The following is a 26,165-nucleotide window of genomic DNA, read 5'->3' as shown; positions in this document are numbered from 1 at the left end:
CTCAAACAGTTGTTGTGACCTTTTTTTCTGCACTGCTGCTTTCCATTACAACCAAATAGCAAAATGTAAGATGACCACTGAATCTCTGCTGCATAAAACACAGGAAAAAAATTTAATAGGACAAATACTTTTCATCAGTCATGCTAATCACTTAATGTCTCATAGAGGGTTGTTGCTGTTTACCTGAAACTGTGTGATCCTTTGGGTCTCGCAGTAGTTTGAGTCTTGCATGAGGGAAAAGATACTGCAGGGGCTTCCCATTTATCTGAGGAACACAAATATGCATGTCATTAAGAGATAACATAACATTAATTGTAACAAGTATTTTAGACAGTTAAAACAGAAACAAGCAAATGAACTTATTTCATCAAGGGAAATATCACAACTCTGTGACTCAAACATCCCCTGACTTTCGAGACATGTTTGTCTGATCAGAAAATCCTTCTGCAGGGGAATCAATATTTGCTTCCAAAAAACTGAGATTCAGTTTCAGTATGGCAGCAGTTCTCTTTTTATTTCCTAATGACTGGAAGGTGATTTCTGTCATCTGTAGTTTTTCTTAGCATTAATCCTTTGTCCAAACAATGTTTGAGAGGAGAATAAGAAGACATACAATCTCTGTAATTGTTATAAAATACCGCTCATATGGACCTAAACAAATGGTGGTGAATGTGCAAACAGCCATAAGTTACTGTTCTAGTTTTATCAAAGAAAAATGAACTAATGTACTTCTTCATCAAATCTTAAAAGCTTTTTAAAAGGCCTGACCTAAAACTTAACGGACTACTGTTTATATAATCATGAGTGGCAATTCACTTGGGCTAATACTGCAAAATGTCATAGCTGAAAGCAGTGTGTTTTCAAAAGCCAGCTACAATCACACCACCTGCCCTATGTGATGGGTACAGAAGGGGCCAAGCAGCACGTATCAGCCCATCTATCAGAGAAGCTTGCTGTGTATTCTCACCAAAACACCTCTGCAGAGTGTTTTACCACTCACACACCTCACATCCATCACACACTGTTTTTGTCTGCAGTTGTTGTCTTTCAGAAGCATAGAAGAATCCAGCATCTCTTCTGAGCCTGAGCTCTGTACCCTGGCTGAGAGATGGCAGCAGAGCTGCCTGGGGCTGCTCATGGCTGGGTGTCAATGGGACCTGCAGTGGAATTCGGGAGCTGGTGGAACGATGTCAATCAGTATGAACACATGGATGTCTGAATGTATCAGCAGCCTGCTGCCAGGTGGTTATTACTATTATTTATGGTTAAGTAGCATTTAAAAGGACTAAGCTCCTCCTGAACTAAACTCTTCAAATTCGGTCTCTGCTCTGGAGAGCCTTATGATGTTAATGGATAGCATACAGAAGTGACAGGAGGGGAAACAGAGAAGTCAAGTCCCACAGTGAGCAGGAGTTCATACATCATTTGTCATAATTCAGTCTCTTTTCTAGTGGATGGCACTGCATCTAGAAGGATGAAACCCTCTCATAGCATACTGTAGTTTCAGCCATAATTTACCTCAGACGAAAGAGAAATCTGGTAAAGGACAAGTACTGCAGAATAAATCAGAACAGAGATCAGGCAGACTTTATGACTTACCCTGGAATTCTGCCAGAATAGAGGGTTTAATGCTAGTAAAAGTGTGCACAGTGCCATGAGTTGTACATGCATATAAATGGATAGGGACATTGTTTTCCCAGTTATTAAAATCAGCAAGTGTAGTTCAACAGTAAAAATGATGATGCATTTATCACGTGTAGCTTCCATAAAATTGTAAAAAATCTTTAAAATAAATGTATCTAATTTTATTTTTAATTCAGCAAATAAGAAGTAATACAAAGTAATAAAGTTCAAGAGAAGCAGCATGAAGATACTAGAGCATATACTTAGTTGGGATCCATCTTGGTGGAAGCAATTCAAATTTAATTGAGGAACATTGCAGCTCATAAACTTCAACTTATAATTTCTTTATTCGGTATTGCTCTATCTTGTCTTTCTTTAGCAGAATTGCTTTCTGAGTAAAAAATAATCCAAGAATATGCAAAAGCGTATTGTATAAAATTCACTGACAAATATATCAGAAAATATAGACTGTCTCCTGCTTTAGTATATTACTTTCTCATTACTTTCATTTCCAGAATTTTATGATAAGTATAAATCTTAGTGATTCATAAAGTCGTGAACAAAAGCATTAACGTTTATTAACATTCAGGGTAGCATATTATTTTCTATTGTTGGTGGGAATCAGTGCTTAAATTGAACATGACATTGGGCGCTTGCCTTCAGAATGGTTTTGTGTCTGAAAATGGCAGGAGAATACATACGAAAGAACAGGAGTTGATGTAAACAGAGTATGCAAGGAATGACAATTATGTTGGTTTTGATGGTTTTAATTTAACCATTAATGCCCGTATTTATCTGAAATGATATTCAAAACCCTGCACAACACAAGTCGCTTTGTATTTGCATTTGTTCGCATTTTTTACTTTTTCAGAAGGTGGTTTCCGTTACCTGAATGTATGTCCTGGGGCCTTCTTGTTGACTTGTCCCCCAGTTATCACCGTGAAGACAGAGAGGGCCCCTACTGCAATCACACAGTCACTCAAGGGTGCAGGAGTGTAGGAGGTGAAAGCCTCCAAGCCTAGATTTAGGTCACAGGGCTTTAAGGTGACTTGACCCTCCACTACAAAACCCACAGCATTATGCCATAGGTCCTTGCCATGGAGATCCTTTCCTCACCATTCCAGGAGCAGCCAGTACACTCAAGCAATGAGTCAGTCAGCACTGATAACATTATCCTCCTCTGATTACAGCACATTTAAACTCTCCAGCGTATCTTTCCCCCAAGCATCCCATTTGAGTTGACACAGGACTCACGTCACATTTTTCAGCACATTACTCAGAGAGCCCTTGAGGGCTCCATCCCAGTGAGCTAAATGAAAACTGGAGTATAAAGCATTTCCTCCAGGAATTTTAGCTCTGGTCATGTTTGATGTTATCACTCAGCATTAAGCCCTTCTGAGAAATTGAATGAAGAACAGATAGTTGTGCTGAGGTTTTCTACCACTGTTATAGAAAATCAATTCAAATATATACTCTATTTTCTCCTTGTTGTCTTTTAGTCTGATAAAGAAATTCTATGGAAGCTTCACAGAAGTTAATTCTATCAGGTAATGAGGACAATTAAGAAGGGTAAATTTCCTTAGTGTTTTATTTATGTAGAACTAAAGTGCATTAAATGTATTTTGATATTCCAGGCAAAGTCTGTAACAATAGCTATAAAGTATGACCTGGGCTTTGGAGCAAGTCAACACAGCCACTGAAAGCCCTGATTTTAAATAGTGCTGCACTCTCTTTCCACCAAAATCTGGGACAATTTGATAAGCTGAACCTCAGTCCTTAAGTGTGGGGGTAGTTATTTATGAAATCCAGTCTTAAAGGGATGGAGGATATTCAGATTGATGAGTTAGAGAGTATCAGTTCTAATTTCTGAATACCAAAGGCCACTGTACGAGTACAGAAGCCTAGTGACAGCCAGAACCAGGAAATTCTATAGCTGAGGCAATCATGATTCTTTGAGCTTTTGCATTTCCTCTGCACAGAGCAAGAATACCAAGTTCTCTGGAAATCCTAGCAGTGCAAATATCTCTGTACTGACAGATCTCTGATGATCAGATATTTTGCAGAAATATTTGGGAAAAATGGTAACAAATGCAAGGTTCCTGTACATGAATGCAATGAAAAGGGAGTGATGCTTGCTTTTTCGTGGAGGTGAGTGTTGCACTCTGAATTTTGATACACATCATTCTGTCATTCAGTGAGAATTGAGTGACTGAAAAATGAACAACTGCCTGCTAAATTCTATCTAGACTTACAATGAGGTGGCAGCAAACAAGTAACACATTTGATATTCTAACAACTGCACTCCTATTTCTTCATTATTTCCAGAGAATATGAAAAGAAAAGGATAACAATAAAAATATGACTCCCCAAAGCCTGAAATAGAGTAAGTAGTTTTCTAGAAATTCAATATAATCTCCTTGAGAGTTGGAAAACTATCAAAACTAAGTATTCTGGATTTGTAGAATCTGGAAAAGAAGTTCACAAGTAGTCTTCTGGATCTCTTTCATAAACATTCTCATTTTGACACCGCTGCTTACTTCATGACCCATTTTTCATCATTCTTAAATGAAATATTTCAGCATAGTTAAATAGAATATTATTTAATGTCCTAAAATTGCACGAGTTACGTGTTATTTCAAGGAAATGGTACAGTTCTAAGGACCAAGATGAGACATAGGAGAATGATATTTCAAAGATTTAATCTATAGAAGTCTACATTTATTTTTGTGCTCAGAAAACTCTTGCCAAAATGAAGTGATGACAATACACTGGCATTATTATGAGTTTATTAATCATTTAGGGCTTAAAAGATCAGCTGCAGTCACAGGAAGGTCTGTATTTAACTCCCTCCATTAAGAAGCTACTTGTCTCCTGTTGATGTAATCTCACTGTGCATCTTTTTTCATGACCCCTTTTTCCCCTGGCACATCCTCATAGTGTTCCTTCACAGCCTGTTTGAAACAGCCATATTATTTCAGGATATGCAAATAACTTTCACAAAAATTAATCACTAAAAGCTGTGATATCTGGGGATTAAAAGAAGTCCCTGGTTAACTGGCAGTGACCAAGTGTACTGTTAGGGTCAACAGGGATCAGTGAGAAATCTGCAACAGATTACATACTGATTAGGTTTAAACCACATTTACTCTCCTCAGGTAAGCAGTTCAGAATCATTGCACAGGGAAACAGCAATTAAGGCAGTACACTGCACTGCAATTGAATGTGATTTAAAAATACTATGTGGAGTTAAAGAAGTTGCTATAGAAACAAATATATTTTAATATTAGTAATACAGTATATGTGAGCTTAATTCCTTGTTTATAAGAAATCTGTGGAAACTTGGAAGTTCAGGCTTGTCACTCTGCTGCACAGTTGCTTCAAAATCAAGGTGTGTGCTTTATTTATTACCTTTACATGTACAAGCTCTGTGAGACATAATTGAGCAATTCTGATTTCATCTAGTAAGTAAATTGGAGTATCACATGTGAAACAAAATCTCAAATACAAATATGATTGAAGTCAGCAAAGCTTTTTTTTTTTTAAAAAAAAAGAAATACACGTAGCAAATTTAGCAAATGTACAGTGTGTTTTGAAACTTTGACTGATCTGACAAAGAGATTCATGCTATTCATGGAAATACTTCCTTCTGCAGTTGGTTTGTGCTGTGTATAGAATATTGAGAGGTGCAAATGGTTAACTCAGAGTCATCCTAATTGATTTCCAGAAAGCTTCTGCAGCCAGGATGGCTCCAGGTGAAGCCGGACGTGTTCATATGGTGAGGATGAGAAACAGTTTGTCATCTGGAGCCCCACAACACGAGGCTGGACATCTCTGCGCAGAATTGGTCTTGTGGATACAGTAGAGAAAGCACGGGGCAACGAATTCAGAATTCAATGTGAAGCTAAGGAATGAAACATTTAAAATGACTCTGACATTTCTTACCTTGTCTTAAAATAATTTTGTATCTGTATTCGTATGAAAATCATTTATTGTCTCAAATGTTCACAGATACTTAACATACACAATTTCTGAGCAACATTTTGACAATGCAGATGATGCTGAATTGGTGAGAACTGTCATTTCTCACTTCTGCAGACATGGTGAAATAATTTTGCATTGTTAAGTGCTGTAGCTAACCTGGATTGCAAGAGATGAAGGGGGAACTGCTCTTTCCTCTACACTGCTTTTCTTCTGCAGCAGCTTTACGTTTTTGTTCACAGAACTTACAATAGTAAAAGCAGCACAAAGAACTATTCAGAACATGATCACTCTCCCATTTCCAACTAGAAAAACTTTTAAAAATGCCTTTGGCAGGATTTTAAATGCACCATCTCTCTTTCCATACAAACATGGGGATAGTACAGTAGCTTTAGAGAGGATAAAAAAATTCTTTGTTGAAATAATTTGAGAAACTCTAGCTGCCTTAAGATCTCCTCCCTCAAAACTTTGATCAAAGTCCTTGAAGCAGTCCTAGTGCAGCGCTATTTAAACAAAGATCAGACCTTCTTGATGAGTAAGAAGTCTTGGAACAATTTCCAAGGGCAAAGCAAGGATCTGAAGAATTAAATACATCTTACTGAACATGTCCATATCAGCTTATCAGTATTTCTCTTCTTGTGCCAACGTGATTACTAACATAAATTTTTAATTTTATGTCATGATGCTGAAGTAGTCAAATACTATTGTGTATGTTGAGAGCAATGCATATTTTCATGAGGATGAATGTGTTCTGGCATGTTTTGTTTTTGTTACCACTGACATTAAGAGCTGTGAAGATGAAAACATCCTTTATCTTGCCATTAAGCTGGTTCATTGTGAGAGCTATTTGAATAGATTCGTTGTAAAGATTATCTTGTAAAGATTATCTTCTAAAGCCTTCTTTGCCAGCAAGAAGGACTCAGTACAACTTAGGCTGTATAAATCTGTGAATATGCTAAACTAGAGATAGGCAAAAGAAAAAAAAAAAGTAAGTCACAGCTAGTATTGTAAGATATTTGGAAGCTTACTTCATAAAACTCATGAATCCTCATGAAACCTACATTCTATTGTCAAATATGCTCACCAGCCAAAATAGTTCCTATCACTGCATGAGAATAGGATTTTCTGCTCAGGTGCTATAGAGGAATAAACATAGCACGCTGAGTTCTTAAGGAGAATAAATTGGCCATGCCATACTTTCTCTTGCTTCCATTACATCTTTTGGAAAACAATGTAATCAGTGTTGGTCAGTAAAAATGACAGCTGAAATAATCAAGTGAAGAACTTAAAGATATCAAATGAAATTTATAAACTCAATTAATACCAAGAGGGTATTTGGTGGTTTACTAAGTTGAACTGGATTTCAAATAATCAAATTTGAAAAACAGTATGGTATTTTTCTTTTCACTACAATAAATGAGGTATTCTAATTATTAGATTGATTCATTCTTTCTGATTTATTTTACACTTGATCACAGAATGAAATTACATTGACCAACTAAAGTGCAAGCTAATGTAAATGGGACAAAAGCAGTTCTTTTCTTTAGACAACTATAAGGAGGTTGAATTTGAATGGAATAAATCTGGTAAGGTAAAATCAGACCAACCATGGATTTTATTTACAGAAATACCTGCTATATTTATAGTTCTGTTTATAGTTTAGTTCCTTAAAGGTATGTTTCAGAAAGTCAAAGACAATGTATGAAATTAATACTTAAATACAGAGAAATGCTATTTTAATGCCATCATCAAGTATTGATGACAAATACAGGTTCAGTAGCACGTCAACTGAATTACTGGAATTTGATTAATCCTACAGTCTGTCCACTGTTGAACACTATGATGATTAAATTTTCAAACACTTATCAAACTAAAGGAATGGCTTACTTGACAGCTTATTTGATCTTGGTGTTGACTTGGTGGTCGAGAGTGGGACAACTTCTCGGGCAGCCTTCTGTCGAGGCCATGTCCATTCTCCAAACGAGATTCCCTGGGCTTGTCAAACCAATCTGTTTCTTCACGACGGAGATGATAGGCTTTGAAAACCAAGGAAAGGTAAAACGTTCTGTTCCAGTGCTGGGCAAAGGGCAGTAATGTGCATTGTGCATAGCAAGCATGCATAGTGGTTATTAATTGGCCATGCAGCTAAAGCAAAGTAACAGGTGAGAATTCAGACATTGAATCGAGGCATAATTTAGCTGTAAGTGATAAAGCAGAGTGAGAAGATTCTGTTTAGGTTGAAACTATGGATATTAAATATCAGAAGAAATCTACTGCTGAGTGCTGTAGCCATTTCTTCCCTTCTGATAGCTCAGAAATACACTGTAGATTCCACGTATTTCTAAAACATTTAATGAAAAAAGAGTCAAATTTAAAAAAAAAAAAACAAAAACCAAAAAAACGAAAAACAAAAAACCTGAAAACCTTCAAAATCTTCAGCTACTTGACAAACTAACTTCCTAAACTGAGCTTTTTCAATTTGGAGATCGTTTAAAACTAGTTCTATGAAAACTGAGCCTGTTTATTAAATCATGTCATCCCAAATTAAAGAAGATAGAAAGTAAAAGAAATCTATTATCTTTCTAATTCTAAGCAGAAATTTTTCAGGTGTTATCATTTTGAATTTCATCCTCTGATTTTTCAGTAAGAACCTTCCTTGTGTCTGGAAAGCTAGAGTGTTAGCTAGAATGTTCTTCATGCAATAAATCACTTAGTTTTTATATTCGCAATAGTTTTAAACTGGTATAAAATGTGTTGTATTAGATACTTGCTGTGGATGAAGTAGCACTGTTTCAATGAAATCAGTTTTGCAAATGCATTTTATGCCTACTGACTCTTGGGTCCTATGTGTTCAGTAACATTTCTGCTAAATGAAATTCAGGTTTCCATCTACACTGCCCATCAGTGTAAACCAAAACAATACACAGCTAAATATAATCCAATGAAAGTTTGAATGTTATGTTGTAATAATAAAGAATTTGAGAATTAAGAAGAAAAACAGTATGTTTCAGCAAAAATTCTAGAAAACGCAAACCTAACATAAGGTCAGTTGTTGCTATAGTAACAGGAGTGAATGCAATTGTACCTTAACACAGAATGTAAAGTGCAAAATGGTAGTGTCCACATCCTACCTATTTAGTTGTTAAACATAACCAACTTAGTTTAGTAAATGATTGGAAAAAAAGTTGAATGGAAAAACAAAGTCATACTTTTTTTTGACTATTTCACTCAATTACTTCAAGAATAGGAGAATATATGCACAATTTTTTAAAAGTACCCTTCTATATGTCCTATTTGTGGTAAAAACAACCATCCTGTATAATAGTAGGTCTTGCAAAAAGACTCTTCATCTTTGTTATGCAGTCTCTTCCTGCTTCACTGTGCACAAATTTTATCTATTACAAATGGTTTAAAAATTATCCTATAGATCAGCATATATGCATTAAATATAAACATTATTGAAGATTAGATATTGGATGGTGAGTAATTAGTTACTGAATAACTGGTCCCCATAAACCACGACAATCTAATACACGCATCATTTATGCTTTACACATTTATAGCAAATGGCTAGTGCTTGCATGTACCACTGTAACTCATCTTGACAGAACTTCTTACTGGGGCTTGTATTGAAAACCTAATGAAGCTTTTTGATCCCAGATAATAATGCTGACTATGGCAATCCATGTCACCAGCTGAGCAGAAAACAAATTTTTTTCTCCCCCCATCTCACCTGAAATTAATTCTGCTAGATTTATTTCACAAAAAAGCTAGCACATACATAGAACTTTTATGCTGCAGTTCTCACCAACCATTCTCCTCAAAATGAGATAAATGTGTGCATTTTGTATGATTTTTTTAAAAACATGGATGCATATATAGACACACACATGTCACGCTCATATGTATATATACACATTATTTTGGGCTTGATTGGTTGAGATTTGTTTCAGCTGGAAGCCTGAGAACAGCCAACATGTCTTCTGATGTCCTTAGTCAAAACGAACACTAGTTTTAGAGGACATGCTCTTGTTCTAAGCTAACAGTATGCACTCAGACTGCTCCACCTGTGAAAATTCCTGCTGGAGTCAATAAGGTCCTGTGCTGCTAGTGAAACAGTTTTAAAAGGTGACATTGGACTCCAGGCAGTGGAATCTGAGAAACTTCTTCAGGGATATCCCTGACCTTAACCACTCACAGATGAAATCACTCTGTATTCCATTGGTTAAAAAATACAAAGGGTCAGTTGTGTTGTACTAATCATTTCTGTTGTAGAATTAACAAAGCAGTATATAAAAGAGAAAAAATAATCCTTGAGATAAGAAAAAGAACAATTTCTCTCTCCTTAGCTGATCGACAGGGCCTATTTACCTTAATCCAATTTAGCACTAGCTTCAGTGTTCTTGAAAATTAGCATCTTCAGCATACCTTGTAGTTTGTTAAAACTGTGGCATCTTTGGGGTTAATAAATAACTACTTGCTGTATCAGAGCTTTCACAGCACCCATAATGCTGGGAGACTGATAAATGTTCCAAAAGCTCAGAACACTATTTTCAATGAGGATATCTGGATGCTGTGTTCTTTTGATAATAAAACCAATTTTTTATCTTGTTTGAAGCTTGGAATCCTAGTGCAGTTACTACTTAAGCACCAAAACTCTTTCTTAAGATGTACTAAAGCTATGTAGATGCAGTTTATTAAAGTTATGTAGTGAAAAACAGAAAGTTTGGCCTTGCAGTCCTATCTGTATTTTCTGTTATTTGCTATGGAATATGACTTCTAAAAAATGAACATCAAGTCAAGCACATGCCTCAATTTGGACTGAATACAAGCAGTTTAACATTAATATCCTAACTTTTCATTTTTAAAAGTACTTAGACATGAAAACTTGAGCTCTGATAATCATTAGCACAATACTTTCCTAAGATTGTGCTTTAGGCTGATTTCTTTTCATGAAATCTCATCAACACCATGCAATAGCAAGGGGGTGGGAGGAAAGGGAAAAGATGAAAAGCTAAAGTTGAATGCAACCTGCCAGGGTTCCAGAGCAACTGTCCACTGTCAGGGCACTACAGAGAGAAGTGCAGTCCTGAGAAAGGAAGTCCACAACTTTTTGAAAAACTAATACATCTTCTGGAACATTTCGTATCTTACACTCATGTTACAGGAATTATTTGCAACTCAAACTGCTTCTTTTTAGACAGCATATTTGAAGATAATATCATAATGTGTTTTGATTTCTCAAGAAGAAAAAAAAGTTTGTGAAAAATTAGAAACAATATTGCTAAACAGGGAAGCCCTGATATTCAGATATATATGTCAATCTAGTAAATAACAGTCAAATCATGATAGAATGCTTCTGATAGAGTCGAACTAATCAGAGGTTAAGTTAAAACCAAAACAGATTCAACCTAACATGTAACATGTATGCCTTGTACAAATATATAATGCACTGTAGTGCAGAAAAACAATTCCCTATGATCTGTTTATATGAGGTAAAAACCCAGTTTTTGCAGTCCAGTTTGATTATTCTTATTTTTCAGGAGGAAAGTCCTGTGTGTTGCAGAATGTGACCCTGTAATGACCCTTAATGGTCACAAATTGAGTCGAGACATGGTAACACCTATCTATTTAAATTGCATCTTGGGGTCTTTCTTTTAGTTGACTTCTGGTTTAATTATAGAGCTGTGTGTGCTAAGAACAGTGAGAATACTAAAATTTGTGATAAAATTAAAAAAAAAAAACAAAACAAACAAACAAAAAAACAAAGGTGGCAGACTTGAACCTCCTCTGAAACACAGACTTCATGAGGAGACTATTTACAGAATATATTGTGGTACCGGGAAGGCAAATAGATTTCATTTCTCTAATGTTCATGAAAGATCCAGTTTATGTAAAAAGGCAATAATGCAACAAGGAATAGCGAGGTTAATATAAACCTGAAAAATAAACCATACTACTTCATAATCATGCAAATCTGTCTTTATAGACAATCATTGCCATTTACAGACAATATTGCGCATGCAAAGTCTCTTTTATTGTGCAGTAAATACACATAAGAAAAAGTTAAGGGAGCGCATACAATTTTGAACATATTAATTTCATTTTCTTTCAGTCTGGCTTTATGATCTTTAAACAATTTAGAATATATTAAATCTGAACTGACTAAAACAAAAGTGGTACATAGTTTGCAATTATTCAGTACTTAACATCAGCTGTAATACTCTGCTGTACTTACTTAGAAGAAACATTTTTAATTGCACCATTTATAATACATCAGAAAGGTTCCTTTCACGAACCTAAGTGAGATAAACTCTTGTGCTTACTTGGCAGACATATTGTATGTGGTGCATAGAAAACCAGCTACACTGCATTCTCCATCAATAGAAGTAAAATACTTTATGAAAGTTTATTGAAAGATGTGATTGTCTTGCACCATCCAAATGACAAATTATCTTACATCATCACAAGTTTGAATGCACGGAAATCCACATGACAGGATGCTTTCAACAAACCGTATGTAAAATGTTATTTTGCTACCATGTTAAGCTCTATATGGTTCTAACATACAATATGTACTTAATGAACATACTATTTCAATGTAAATGTAGATCTAAAGTGGTGCATCAAGAGATGGAATTATTGGCTCTTGAATTCTACAATGAAATTTCATGCAAATAAAATCACTAGAGGCTTTTATAAAGGATTTAGGAGATTGTGTCCAAATCCCAACAAAAACTATTGCAAATAAGTTCAATGATCCACAGTCACCGGAGAAGGCTCCACATAAAGACTGATGGTAGGGCACACATTGTACACAGAATATTCTACACACTATCATTAGAAAAGTAGATAATAACAAGAGAAAAGGAAAATGCACAAGCAAAACCAAAAGGAATGCAAATCAACAATACAGCGAGCATGCCAGAGTAGCGTAACACCATCCAGAAACTGCTGTTAGGGTAAAATAAAAAAACAACAACAACCAAAAAACTCAAAAAAAAAATGTAGTTACATAGAAGATGCACCAAGGAACATGAAGAATGAGTCTTTGTAGTATAACAAAAATTAGACACATGCATAGAAATGAGGGTTTGTGTTGTGATAGTAAGATACCAGTCTGAGGCCTAATTTACCTTCACTGTCTGACATGGCATGCTGGAAGTCATCCATGATGAAGGCTATATCTCGATCATAGCCTCGAGTCCGTGACTCCTCCCTCATATGTTGCTGGACCTCAGGTAATGAATGGCTTGATCCAAACTGGTCCCTGGTATCTGCAGATATTGGTGGTAAGGGTCCAGCTGCTGCTCTTGCCATTCCCATTGGTTGACCAACGGGACTTAGTGGGCTTTCTTCCTCTGAGTTCTGTGCTACAATTGGGATCCTTCCCCTGCTTTGGCTAATAGGTAGACTGGTGGGTTTAGTTCTTCCAGAAGGTGTTGCATGGCTAAACGAAACATCTAGGGGTTCAGCTTCTTGGGCTTTCAGCCTTAAAGAAGAACTGGAAGAATCCCTTTTCAAAGACAAATCAAGCCCATAAACTGAGGAGGGTCGGGATGAGGGTCTAGATCTACTACCACTGCTATAAGACTTGTCTGCTTCATCTTGTAATGTGGATCTCATTGTTGGACCTAGTGCAGCCCCGAGGCCTGCACCAATGGATGAAGTTAGTGGTGTGCCCATGTATTTTTGTTGGTCAGTGATGTTTTTTCTAAGGCCAAAAGTTATATCATCCTGAAGAAGCCTTGCCCTAGTAGTAATTCCCCCAAGCGATGATGTGCTTGATGAAGTCATGTAGGTTGAATAGTCAGGCTCAAGGTCTCTACTTTCTTGGATAGGTGAAAACTTTGTTAGTTTGGGGTCTATCAAACCTTTCTTGTGTTTTGACTGCTTCTGGTAAAGGAGGGCTGCTGGAAGCTGCTTAGCAGCCTGTTTCTCAAGGGTAAGCCTACCTATGCTATATTTCTCAGACTTGGGAAAGTGCCTGAAGCTGCCCTCCGGGTGGTAATACTGTGATAGGCCAGCCAAGTGATCAAGACTTTCTGCACCTCTACGGAACTCCTGCTTTATCTGGTGTTTCAGAAGTTTGAGCTCATAAGGGTCCTCCATTGGGTCTTCATCAGCTTTAACATAGGAATGTAACCTAGAAGAAGTCTGCAGTGGTGCTAGGAAGTCTGATACTTCTTGTGCTCTCCTGGCCTCAGTTGTGCGAAGCAGTCGATCTGTTTTGGTTAGATCTTTTTCATGGAGGCTAAAACCAGAACCAAGTGTTCCTGTTCCTTTAGTAAGCTCACCTATATCATCAATCAGTACATAATTTCGGGGTGTGTGGTGGTGGTCTATATCTGCATAGAATGAATCTGCAGATATGCTTGATATAGGGCTGCTTGCTATGCTGTTTCTCTCATCTAATCCTATCCTTAAGTCCAAGGTAGTGTACTTACTGCCTAGCTGGGATACTGCGTAATTATTGTCAGTTGAAACTGGTGCTATCATGAGAGGTTGATTGCGAATCACATCATAGTTTGTTGTTATCTTAGGCTCCAAATATAATGGAGTTTGTCTTGCCTTTGGCTGTATCACCATCATCTGTGATGAGAGTTGATAGGATGGCTGTTGAGTTGGTGGAGGTTGAGCCTGTGGAGTAAAGGACATAGTAGCTCCTGTTTGGAAAGCTGTCTGGGTCTGATAGGGGGAAACCTGCTGGTGATACAAAGGCTGCTGTTGTTGGTAATGTGACTGCTGTGTGAACTGAGTTGGTGCTTGCGTAGGCAGAGCAGGAGATGAATACTGATACTGAGCATATGGGCTTGTAGCAGGGGCAAACTGTGTCTCAGGCTGGGTTTGTGGTGGCATAAACTGATTGAATTCTGTCTGGGGTGCAGTACGTGGTCTTTCCAAGCCGTGTTGAGTTTCTATTCTGGTTGACCTGGTACTATTAACTTCACTGTCTGACATATAATCACGTTCTTCTGCTACTCCTTGGAGATAGGCACGCTCTCTCTTTTCTCTTTCTTTCAATAAGGCTTCTTTCCTCCTATTAATGCCCATTTCCAAATACCTCAGTTTGGCATCTATTTCTTTTTCCTCCTCATCTAGCTCTGCTTGCTTCTTCCTAAGCTTGGCTGATTCCCGTTCAACCAGATCCAATTCTCTGTCTATATCCTGAAGAATTTTGGCTCTGGCCATAGTGGTGGTCCTACAAATCCTTCTGCGTGAAACTGATCCCACAGAAGTATATGCTGACTGAGTTCCTGCTGTTGCTTCCTCTGGAGGTGGGTTGGGCAGAGTCCTCTTCACCTTTTTCTGAGTGCCAGATGGAGTGATGCTTGAAGAACCTTTTGTCTGCAACAGAAGAAACAAGACTCAATCACTATTCTGGAGGCTTGATTGCCTATAGATCACAAGGAATCTAAAACCTTATTAATGGTATGGCTTTGTATCTTAGCCACATACTTTCTGTAACAAAGAGGAAGCATGTGGTGTCCTCGAATAAACTTCAGGAAACAGGATCATATAAATTCTTGTAGCCTGTTGAAGATCAAGAAGATGAGCAGTCTAATGCAAAATAAGGGAGATACTCACTAGGGCTTTGTTTAACCTGACACTGAAAAATTTATGTTATATTCTTGAAATGGAATTAATACTGTAATTTAAAAGTTACTTTTTTAAATCTTGACATACCTAAACACATACATTATATGTATATGTGTTAGGGTGAGGTTAGTATATGCAGATCTATGCACTGTCCTTTTACTTAACATTTAATGGAATAATTTATATGTATAATTATAAATGTACATACATAGATATTTACGTCTATATATAAACATGTACAGTGTAATAGAAATCTCTGAGTAAGATTCTGAGTGCATACTGATCAGTTACAACTTGAACTAAAATCCAGACATCAAAGAACTTTCTAGTGCCAACCTACTTGGTACAACAGGTAGTCCAGTCCCTTAGTCAACCTTCCTGTTTTTCTTTAACTCCACTGCTATACATTACAGCATCAAAATTTATGCGACATAAAAATACAATAATCTACTTCATGCCAGGTGCGCAGAACTCCCCACAGTTAATAGTAGGAGGGTGATTAATGCTTCTCTAAGAAAAGTACATATCATATACTGATGAGACACTTTTTGGAGCTCTCTACTCTCTCCATCAGCTAGGAAACAGGCTAGTTACACACAACTAGTTAGATGCAAGCTACAATGCCCTCTACATTACTAGTGCTTGTGAAAGGTTTTGAAGTAAATTTAGGCTCCTTTTCAATATAGATACAATGAAACATTAAATTTGAATGATTCGGAGATTGTACCCTGTCTTTCCAACAGCTTCTTATGGATTTTGCCGTAGTTAAGAATAAAGAATTGGTCTATACACGTACACAGGAATAATCACACCAGCTATTATAGAATGCAGCCTTCTGAGAGAAAAAATACAGAAACACTTCAGTGATCTTTAAGTAACGAAATAAAAAGAATATTAACCAACTTGTCACTTCTGCCTCCACAGGCAAGCACAGTACTTTCCAAGCATTAACTATTATTAATTAAAAATGGAATTTCTACTTAAATAAATGCTACTTCACTCAAATAAGAAGTAAATAGGAATAATTTTAATTAGCAATAAAATAGCAGTTGTCCTAGTTTGTTTGACAAGAAAGTCTAAAAGTTTTTAGAGAGCTGACAACCTCTTTTTCTGCTAAGCTTAAGCTAATCTCAGCAAATCACAATAATCCACATTTGTAATGGATCTTTAGAAAAACATTCAGTACATTTTCAAGTGCCATTTAATCTCTTTTCAACGTCTTCATTTCAATACCATCAACTTTTGTATGTTTCAGATTTCAATAAATGTAATTTAATTTTGTTTTCAACTTCCCTTTCAACTTCAGTGTCCATTCCCCAAACCCATATTGTGCCAACAAATCAAAGAACATAATTTTTTCTAGCTGTAGTGTGTAGCTACAATCAAAGACGAATTAATCATCTACAGTAGGTCTAGTTGGCTATTAATTTATATTGTAAATTCAGCCCAATACCACTATTCTCCCCTCCCATATTCATATAGCAATCACAGATGGTGAATTGATCACAGATGGTCACCAGTTTTGGGGAACAGCTATTAATAACACACTCATTAAAAGATCTGTAACATTTTACAAAATTATTTTTGGATGCTAGCTATATTGCTGATGAATAAATCCCATGTCAACTAAAACTGCACTGTATTGAAAAAAGTGTCGTCGTTTAATATCTTTGTCTACATAAAAAGACTACATTTGTTTACATATCAGATTGATGAACACTACAGGAAGACCTGAGGCTTGCTTTTGGAGAAGTATTTACAACCTATAGAACTCAGCTACTACTCTCATAAGATTTACACTTGAAAAAATGATTTTAATACTGTGATAAAATGTTATTTTCTTTCTTCCTAGATATTTTCATGATCAGTTGTATCAACATGTTACCTAGGAACTGTGTTAGTAGATGTAAAGGAAGTTCAACTTCAGTATTTTGGTAGATAAAAATTTAGAGTAGTAGTAAAATTATTTATTTATTTATTTATTTTGCATTTTCTTTGCTGGAAGGGATTGGGGAAAACAGCCAAGCTAGGTCTGATCTACACCAAATTCTAATCTCTTTAAGCAGCAAGAAAATATTGGATCAAGAAAGTATTGGAAGTGGAAAGGAATATTTCCACTATCAACGCTCTGTGTATTTTAGATTACTGCAGTATGAGCATAAAATTATGCTCATTTTAGGTTTAAAGTATCCAAAGGAAAGAGAGAAGAAACCTTCATTGGACTACTACAGAAAGAAATTAAAAAATCATCAAGTATGGACAAGCATTCCTCAGGCTTACAATTACTATGTAAATGCTAAGTTGGATGTAAGGCAGGTGACGTTAGTGAGCTCTTTGGTTTAAGAAGCCATAATATTTTCTGCCATATCTTATCATATTTTCCACCTTCCTCATTCTAAGCTATCTGCTTCTTGTCATCTGTTATTGTCTTCCGTGATTTTTAAAAATCTTTCTGTGTTTAGCAAATCATTGCTTTGCATGCTGACTGTAAATCTCTAGAACTAATTTATTCTGCTTCTTTTACCATGACAACCTTATAAAAGTATTACTTTATGGCTGGTGATTACATAGAATTTCAACCTACTCTGGGACTTCCCTTTGGGATGGATACAATGGTAGTCATATCAGCTTCTGAGGTGAACCTGAACTTGCAAAAATAACCCCAAAGCTTGTGCTTGAGACAAAGCTATAGATATGCTTCCCTCAGTACTACAGAGTAAAAAACTGACAAAGAAACAAGTTTGCCCAAGGCAGGGATGTTGGAGCTCAATAATATTTAAGGTCACTTCCAACCCACGCCATTCTATGATCCTATGATCCCTTCTCCCAGTAATTTGTATTGTTAACAAAGTTTTGAAAATAAAAATAGGAGAAGAATACATTCCTCAGTCTTGCAGTTTAATGACAAGATCACAGAGAGGAACTCAAAATACAAACAGGTTTAGCAAAATCTTTCTGCCTGACAACATTGCTAGCTGATTGAGGGAAGGGAATTGTATTGCTCTGCTCTGTGCAGATGCAGCCTCACCTTGAATACTGTAGGCAATTTTGGGCAACACAGCATAAGAAAGACATAAAACTGTTACAGAACATCAAAACGAGGGCTATGGCAAAGGGTTTAGAGGGGAAGACATATGAGGAGTGGCTGAAGTCATTTGCTTTGTTCAGCCTGAAGAATACAAAAGGAGGCCTCATGGTGGCCTACAGCTTCCCCACTGCCATGGTTTAACCCAGCAAGCAGCTCAGCACCATACTGCTGTTTGCTCACTTCCCATCAGTGTGATGGAGAAGGAAACTGGAAAAAAGGTAAATAGATTGCAGTAGATAGTGATGTTAGACTACCTACACTCCATGACACCATGAAAACTAAAAGTAAACCATGTCACAGCAGAAGACACCCCTTTGCCACAAACCTCTGCGAACTCAACAGTGTGGAGGAAAGTGTTGTACACCACAGAGGAACAAAAAATATTTCTCATTCAAGTTTTTGTGGACCCTTCTGGACTTTACATCTGTGATGTAGATACCATATAGCCAATGGCTAGAGGTTTGTTACTCTTGGTAACAAACAGAGCAAGAACACTGAGGAAGTTCTCTCAACTACCTGGTACAACATCCATGACAAATCACAGTTTGGAAACCAAGTAAAGGAGAACAGAAATTTTGCAACATAAGGAAAATGTATTCAAAAGTGTATTTATAAAATAATACAGTGGAATAATACAAACTCTGCACAATGTCTAACCATCAATAAAACCCTACCAGCCAACCAGCACTGTCTTTCCTCAGGTGTCCTTGCTGATAATGGGAGTGGAAGAAGAGTAAGAAGAGTCAGATGAGCTGAATTTGGCCTTGTGTATAGGAGGGAAATACCCTGTTTCATGAGTAATATGACAGCTTTTCTTTAATGGAACTATCATCTTTTACTTTTCTGGAGCAATTTTGCTCTGGGAACTGAGCAGTGGAGCAGAAAACTAGTTCCTAAATCACACAGCAGCATTGGAATGCCAGTCAGTCTGATTTTCTCTCCTTTTTTTTTTTTTTTCTTCACTCCTTTGGATGCTTTGTAGTGATAAGTATCACCCTGTCAAAACCAGTATAATTTTTTTAGAAATAGTCTATTCCAAAACAATATGCATTTTTTTCTTTCATATCTTTCAGTTAGAGTCTCTCATTCTTCAAATGAGCAATTCTGTACTTCCCATCCTTTTGCTCCTTTCTTTTTCTCTGTGAAATTGTTTGAAATTGACACTTTTACTTCAAATGCAAGAGGAACAGCACAGTGCACTCCCTAACAGCTGATGTGACATGAGATATCAATGTCTTTCCTCAATAAAACACATAAAAGGACATATGCTTCTTTTGATCACAGGAGGAAAAAGGAGAAATTCAATGAAAATTTGATATTCAAACTACAGACAGATGTGGAGTTCACACGGTGGTTTTCAAAGTGATCCAAATTAAATAATCCCAGTTCCCTCAGCTGCTCTTAATAAGATTTGTGCTACAGATCCCTCAGCAGCTTTGTTGCCCTTCTCTGGACATGCTCCAGGGCCTCAATGTCTTTCCTTTAATGAGGGGCCCAGTCAAGTGCAGCCTCACCAGTGATGAGTACAGAGGAATGATCATCTCTCTGGTCCTTACAGAGTTTTAATTATGCACGTATATCAGTATATTAAAAACTACAAATAAACTTCACAGAAAGAAAACACTCCTCTCCCAATCCCCAATACTGTATTTTTACTATAAACTCTAGCTAGTATTCCATGTACTATTTTACTACAGACATAGTTCAGAACTGGCCTGATTTAATAAGGATTTTTTCATACCATCAATTCAGAGATACTTTTGTGGAGTAAAATCTTTCCCTAACTGTAAATTCTTTGTGATTTTTTTTTTCAGAAGATAGTCAGAAAGTATCCAAATGAATGGATTTATCTAGATTCTATCTTCCTCATGACTCACAAAAGTTTTTGAAGATAAGGTTTTTGAAAAATACTCTGCTTCTATAACCTGAAAGATTATGGAATAAATGACAAAACATTTTGTACAAAGTATGTTGAAGTCTCTGCACTGCATAACAAGTTGTAAAAGAGAAAGATTCACCACCTGAAGAAAAAAATAATGACAGAACTAAAATTGCTATAAGTTGGTGCTTAATAATAGAAAAAGGCTGCAGACTGACGAGGGCTATATTCTATATTACAATACATTATACCACACTATAACACCATTAGTGTTTCTTCATCATCACTTATTTTTTTACCCTGTCGTTTCAGCAGCAGTGTGCATTATGTAAAGGAGTTCAAAACTGCAGATACATACTCAGAAATTCCCAGCTTAACCTGTGGAAAGTTATCAGGTCTGTGAAGCAGATGGACCGTTTGCTCCCTGTGTTTAATAAAGATAAAAATTGTTGTATGCACATGATGTGCTGTTATCTCCAGCACTCTCTGTTTTCAGATTTAATTAATTAATGGCACAGAGCTGTACCTAAGTAGCACATTCTGATGCAGAGGCTATGTGATTCTGCCACTGGTATTTCAAACCAGTTATTTTAAAGGATACTGTACAGCAGGATTAATTGTAAATTTCAGATTTAGTTGATAATGAAGCTATTTGTGGCAGTAGAAAAAAGCACCACACTCCTTCATCTTGGAAGGACAAAGCTAGGTAATAAATCTTTTTTGCATGGGCTCATTCACTCACTGTAATTAATAATGCACTGTTTCACATCATGTAACATACATGATTATACGTAATTCCTTTCAATCAGAAGAACATTCTTCCTGTTTGAAGCTCAGATCTCATCTACTGAAAATTTTACTGGATTGCGAAGAGTCCCAGTCAGTGAGAACATACTTCTAATTCTCTCCCTTTGCAGTCAGAGAATCCTGGCCAGAAAGTGCTGGTGAGAAAAATTCAGAACAGTTTATGCTTATCAGTAGGACATGTGTTTGCTGAATTAACACCATCTGTTTTCAACTGATATCAGACTACTTTCAGTTTTCAGATTAATTAAAGAAAAAAAGTACCCTCTCTCAAAAACAATGGAAGTATTAATCTTGTTTTACAATAAAAAGCAAACAAACAAAGAAGGTGTGAGAAAATCTTGTCTTTTTCTGCCTACTCTCTGCTACTTGCTTCCTCCAGTGGATAGTGGCTGACAGCACCTCATATGCTGCTCCACAGCCTGTGTTTATTTGCTAGACTGAGAATTCATCTGCCCAAATGCAGACATAAGGTACAGAGCTAATCTGAGCTAGTCTTCCACACTATTGAACTGAAAGAAAGCAGATTTTTAATTCAGCTCTCCCCATAATGACACCTGTTTCTCATAATGGCTGTAGAAACAACCTCATGTGACACAAACGTGACCCGTACATGCCTCAAGACAGAGAATGGCAGTTCCACTCCTAGCAATTGCTGCAGTTTGAATTCCTGTTTTTGCCTTCTCATGCAGCAGCTGTTTTGTAGCTGAATTCAATCATTTTCTCCATGCAGGAATCTCACCACCTCAGCAGTCAGAGGCTTTGGGCTCCATTCTTTCTGACTTAGAGGCAGTGTTTATTCCATTCTGCACTTCTAATGCTTTGCTCCCCTGGTCTAGATTAAAGGAGACAGAGTGAGTAGAGCCTTATTAATCACTTTCTCTGAAATGTGGTTCATGCTGGGGGACAACAGCCATGTAAGTCTGGCTGTAAAACACAGATTAGACAAACTTCTCAAGCATCTGACTGCATAATGCAGGTCTTTCTTTATGTGGCTACACCTCCTGTCTTTTCAGCTCAACCCTGAGTTCATCCACACTGCTGTGTGCCTGGAAAACAACTTGTATTAATTTTCCTTTCTTCCCTTTCCAAAAGTGCTCTAAAATTTACTACTGCAACATTTTCTACTGTAGAAAAACACACTTCTTACTCCCCTCCAGTAGCATATAAGCTCTGCAAGGTTTACCAGGTTTGGTTTATCGGAACCAACAGTGCTTCATGGTGGTGGCACAGCTATCAAAATATCCAGCATTACTCCAGTGAACAACAGCACAGTTGAAGGAGTCAGCTCAGTACAACTGACACAGAACAATTTGATAAACCTGTGTTATATCATCAGCTAAAAACTCTCAAATAAGCCGAAATCCTCATTCCAGAATGTGTGTTTACACTGTCTAATTCTACATAACAGATTGAATAGTGAAGTTAAGAAGACTAATGATGATTATATTTCTACATCCATATTAGAAGGCATGACAAGACCCTTTATTCAACCAGACTTTTGTTGTGAAGTAGCAGAGACATGCAAAAAAGGTAAAAAAACCTCAGAGGCTAAATTTCATATGAACACTTACATGTAACATTTTAAAACAGAATTTGGTCAGGCAGACTGTAGACAGTGGTTTATGACACTCGCCTTTCCTGTTGACTCCTCGTTTCCAAGTTTCATCTCATTCCAACAACTCAGAAGCCTTCTAGTCTGCAGCAAGTTCTACACAATCTCCTCCACCTCATCTGGACAGGTCATTTTCTCCATCAGTTCAGCTTGTGAACCCATTCCTGTCACTTCTCTGCAGTTTCTCGGCACCTCTCTGAACTTCTGCATGCAACATTTTTTCCCCTCTCTCTCCACTCCTCTTTCTCTGAAGCATGAGAATTCCCTCTAAAATATGCTCTGCTGCTCCCAGGATAGGAGCAATCTCTCTCCAGAAGCTTCCAGCTAAGCCAAATGAATGAAACCAAACCTGACAACAAACACAAGAGCAGATCATCTGCCACAGATGGCCATACTTATGAAGTGTGAAAACCACTCACAGTATGCCCAGATTTTCTGTTACTTTTTTTCTACAAAGTGTACTAGCCAGACCACACAAAAAATATATCCCCATTCTTATTCTCACATAAAAGTGGATATTCCAGTTTGATAGAAACCCATTTTTAAGCAATACAAGTTAAACAAAACCAAATTACCTTCTCACACTCCACTCAAAATCTCCAAAGAGCCCATCTTTTGAAGGTAGCACTAATATGCTTACTAATTAGCTTACAAAGAAACTTGCTATATTGGTATATTGATACAAAATAGAACTTTTCATGGAAGAAGAACAGCTTTCATTATTTCACCTGTTTAAATTTATATCTTTTTCTTTTTTTCTTTTTATGATATATTTGCTGATATATTTTTAAAGCTGACTGTTTTAGGAATTATTATATATAATTTATATGACACTGAAATTTTCAGAAAAGCAAGTGCTCCATTTTTTTATAAATTCATCCAACAGCTTATTGTCAATGTGACATTCAAACTGCATAGGGACAGGGAAGAAGAAAGCAGTGATATTCAATGAATTTTCTTTCTCCTATTTTAATATCAATATTTAGACTCATAACTTTCTTATTTTCTGTTATAAACAGGACAGGAAGATAGAAATTTGGTGAGCTTATAGTAATGTAGTTGAAGAAAAAGCACAAGAAAAATAGAACGTGCTTTTCACAGTGCTTACCATGGTCAAATAAGATTGTGCTGCCTGGAAAAATACAGAAATCCAGATCTTATACCTGAGCCTTCTGGTTTCTGAATTTATTCAGATGAGGTATCAGCTAGGATTGTTTCCATATACACACTTGGATTCTTTATCTTTTCTGCCTTTTTTATGTGTGTTCTTCTCATTGTCAAGTCATTTCTCATAATGAAGATTGTTGCTAATTCATTTTTAGATCACTGAAGGAGGAACCTAGTATGGTTTTTTACAGTACTTTCTGATGATACTACTTATGTTAATTGATCTTTGATAAGTACATAAACAAAAATAAAGAACATTTCCATAATCTGTAATGCTTATAGAACTAGCTGCTTCAGTATTTTAGCAGGAAACATTGCTTTAATTTTCAGATCTCTCTTATGGAATCTGAATGCATAGTAATCATTCCAGTACCTCACTGTACATATAGCAGACAGGAGCCAGGCTGGCTGAATAGTGATGATGATTATTTTGACTGATGAATCATCAATGCCATTTACCTTACCATGCATTGTCTAGGGGCTCTGCACGAGTGTGCAATTCTTTATCATGTAGTTTGAACATCAGCTTATGTGCAATCAGCAAGTACTGAAGTTATGATTAAATATTTCTCTTTATTTGCTCTCCTCTCCTGGAGAACATTCAGTGACTTGGTATCTGACCACAGTCAACAGTTTTAAACTATGATGTTGCTTTTCCACCACAACCTTGATTCCCTCCTCAAGCATTTTATAGGTTATATATTCATGAAATATTACTACAATGCAGTAATATAGTAATAATTTCAGAGAGGTAAGATCACCAAGAATTAGAAAAGGGAACATAAATATCCAATATATTTTAGCACAAAGTAACATAAGAAGAATAATATTTCATAAATTGTAGAGCAATTCAAATTCAAGACCAAGTAATGATGAATAAACCACTGTCACAGTGGTTTCTTATAAAAAGCAAACCTTGAGCTCTTTGCAAGACATAAAAAGATACTGTGAAGAGAAGATAATGCTATTACTTTCTTTTATGATCATAGATCTGGAACATATAATTAGCCTGCTCCACCAAGAAGAAATTTCCTATTACTTATGGAACTATATAACAACATTCTAATTTAGGAGAAATATTTAAAAATATATATATTTCAAAATATTTCAACGTATAAATTATATAAAATATAAAAGATATATATTTTTCAATTCTGTCTTCAGATTAAAAAAAAAGAAATTTCATAGATATAAAAAAAATGTTTTGTTTTTAATGGTTAACACTTAGTAAACATTTAAAAGGAACCTTATGACAATTTTCTGTGCGTAAAACAAGTTCTGTAAGAGAGGAAAATAACACCTAACCTGAGAAGCCTACCAACTATTCTTTTCTGAAAGTATATGAATTAGTCGCTGTCATAGACAAAAGTTGGAAGGAGATAGACACTGACATGAAACTGTGCTGCAGAGTCTATTCTCACAGAACTGTTCCAATTTTTGAACTGCGTTTGGAAACATAACAACAGCTACAACAGAAAGACGGAGAGCATTCAACTTGTTCTTCAGCCTTTTCATGCTATATGACCAGCTCAGGAAAAACTACAAATTATTGATTGCTCTTCATCTGTTCTGCACTAAATTTTCCAGACTAAGCTCCAACTCTGAACACTCTGAACTGCAGGAAATAATAATTATAATACATTTCTTTAAAAAATGTCTTGGTATCTAATAATAAATTATTTGTACTGTATCTTTCAGCAAATGGCAGTGACTTTCAGAAAGACATTTAGAAATACAGTGCTATCCTAAGCCATTTGTATGTTTCTCCCTATTACATAATAATTGACTATTTAGTATTTGACATTGAAATATACTTTATGTTTCTTTCTTATGCTCTCTTATGTGACCAGGAGACCTTTCTTGTTCCACTTTATTTTCTCTTTTATTTCTCACTCTATGTCTGTGTAGCATAATGTAGCAATATGGGTAAGATAGCTGTCAAAGTTACTAGTGATTGGTGTAAATAGCATAAAAAATCTGATGCAGAAGAATTCTAGGTCTCAGCCATTCTGTCAGTATCTCTAGTTCATAATATACATTCGAAGCAATTCCATATATCAGACTCCTGGTTTTTAAAGCAAACAGCTGATTATCATTGCCTGTCACTTTCCAACAACTTTATTGACTGTATTGTCACAGAATGACAGAATTACAGAATGACTGAGTTTAGAAGAGACTGGTAGAAGTCTTCTGATTCGGACCTCTGGCTCAAGCAGGGCCAGCCGCATGAAGCTGCAAGGACCATGTTCAGACAAATTCTGAGGAAGGAAAAATATTTCTAGAACAATTTAGACAAACAAATCTTTTTACAATTAATAAAGACTTTTTTTTTCCCCAAAAAATATTTCCAATAACATTAAAATAAAATAAAATAAAATAAAATAAAATAAAATAAACACAAAGAATCGTGG

The 26,165-nt window shown here is 36.3% G+C and overlaps 1 protein-coding gene across 1 annotated transcript in view; it reads right to left on the bottom strand.

Moving 5' to 3' along the window:
* Positions 1-26,165, bottom strand: part of PCLO (piccolo presynaptic cytomatrix protein) — a 319,356-nt gene that overhangs the window by 128,126 nt on the left and 165,065 nt on the right. The window contains exons 7-9 of the mRNA XM_042872716.1: positions 12,738-14,949; positions 7,489-7,637; positions 184-265 (exon numbers count right to left, since the gene is read on the bottom strand). Of these exons, the coding sequence (XP_042728650.1) occupies positions 184-265; positions 7,489-7,637; positions 12,738-14,949 (2,443 nt within the window). The remainder of the gene's footprint in view (positions 1-183; positions 266-7,488; positions 7,638-12,737; positions 14,950-26,165) is intronic.

This window comes from Lagopus leucura, unplaced genomic scaffold (genome assembly GCF_019238085.1).
Source record: "Lagopus leucura isolate 7727_CA_CO unplaced genomic scaffold, USGS_WTPT01 Super-Scaffold_100008, whole genome shotgun sequence".
In the NCBI taxonomy this organism is placed as follows: Eukaryota; Metazoa; Chordata; class Aves; order Galliformes; family Phasianidae; genus Lagopus; species Lagopus leucura.
The sequence above is the reverse complement of the archived record's forward strand: the minus strand, read 5'-3'. Positions and strand labels throughout refer to the sequence as shown.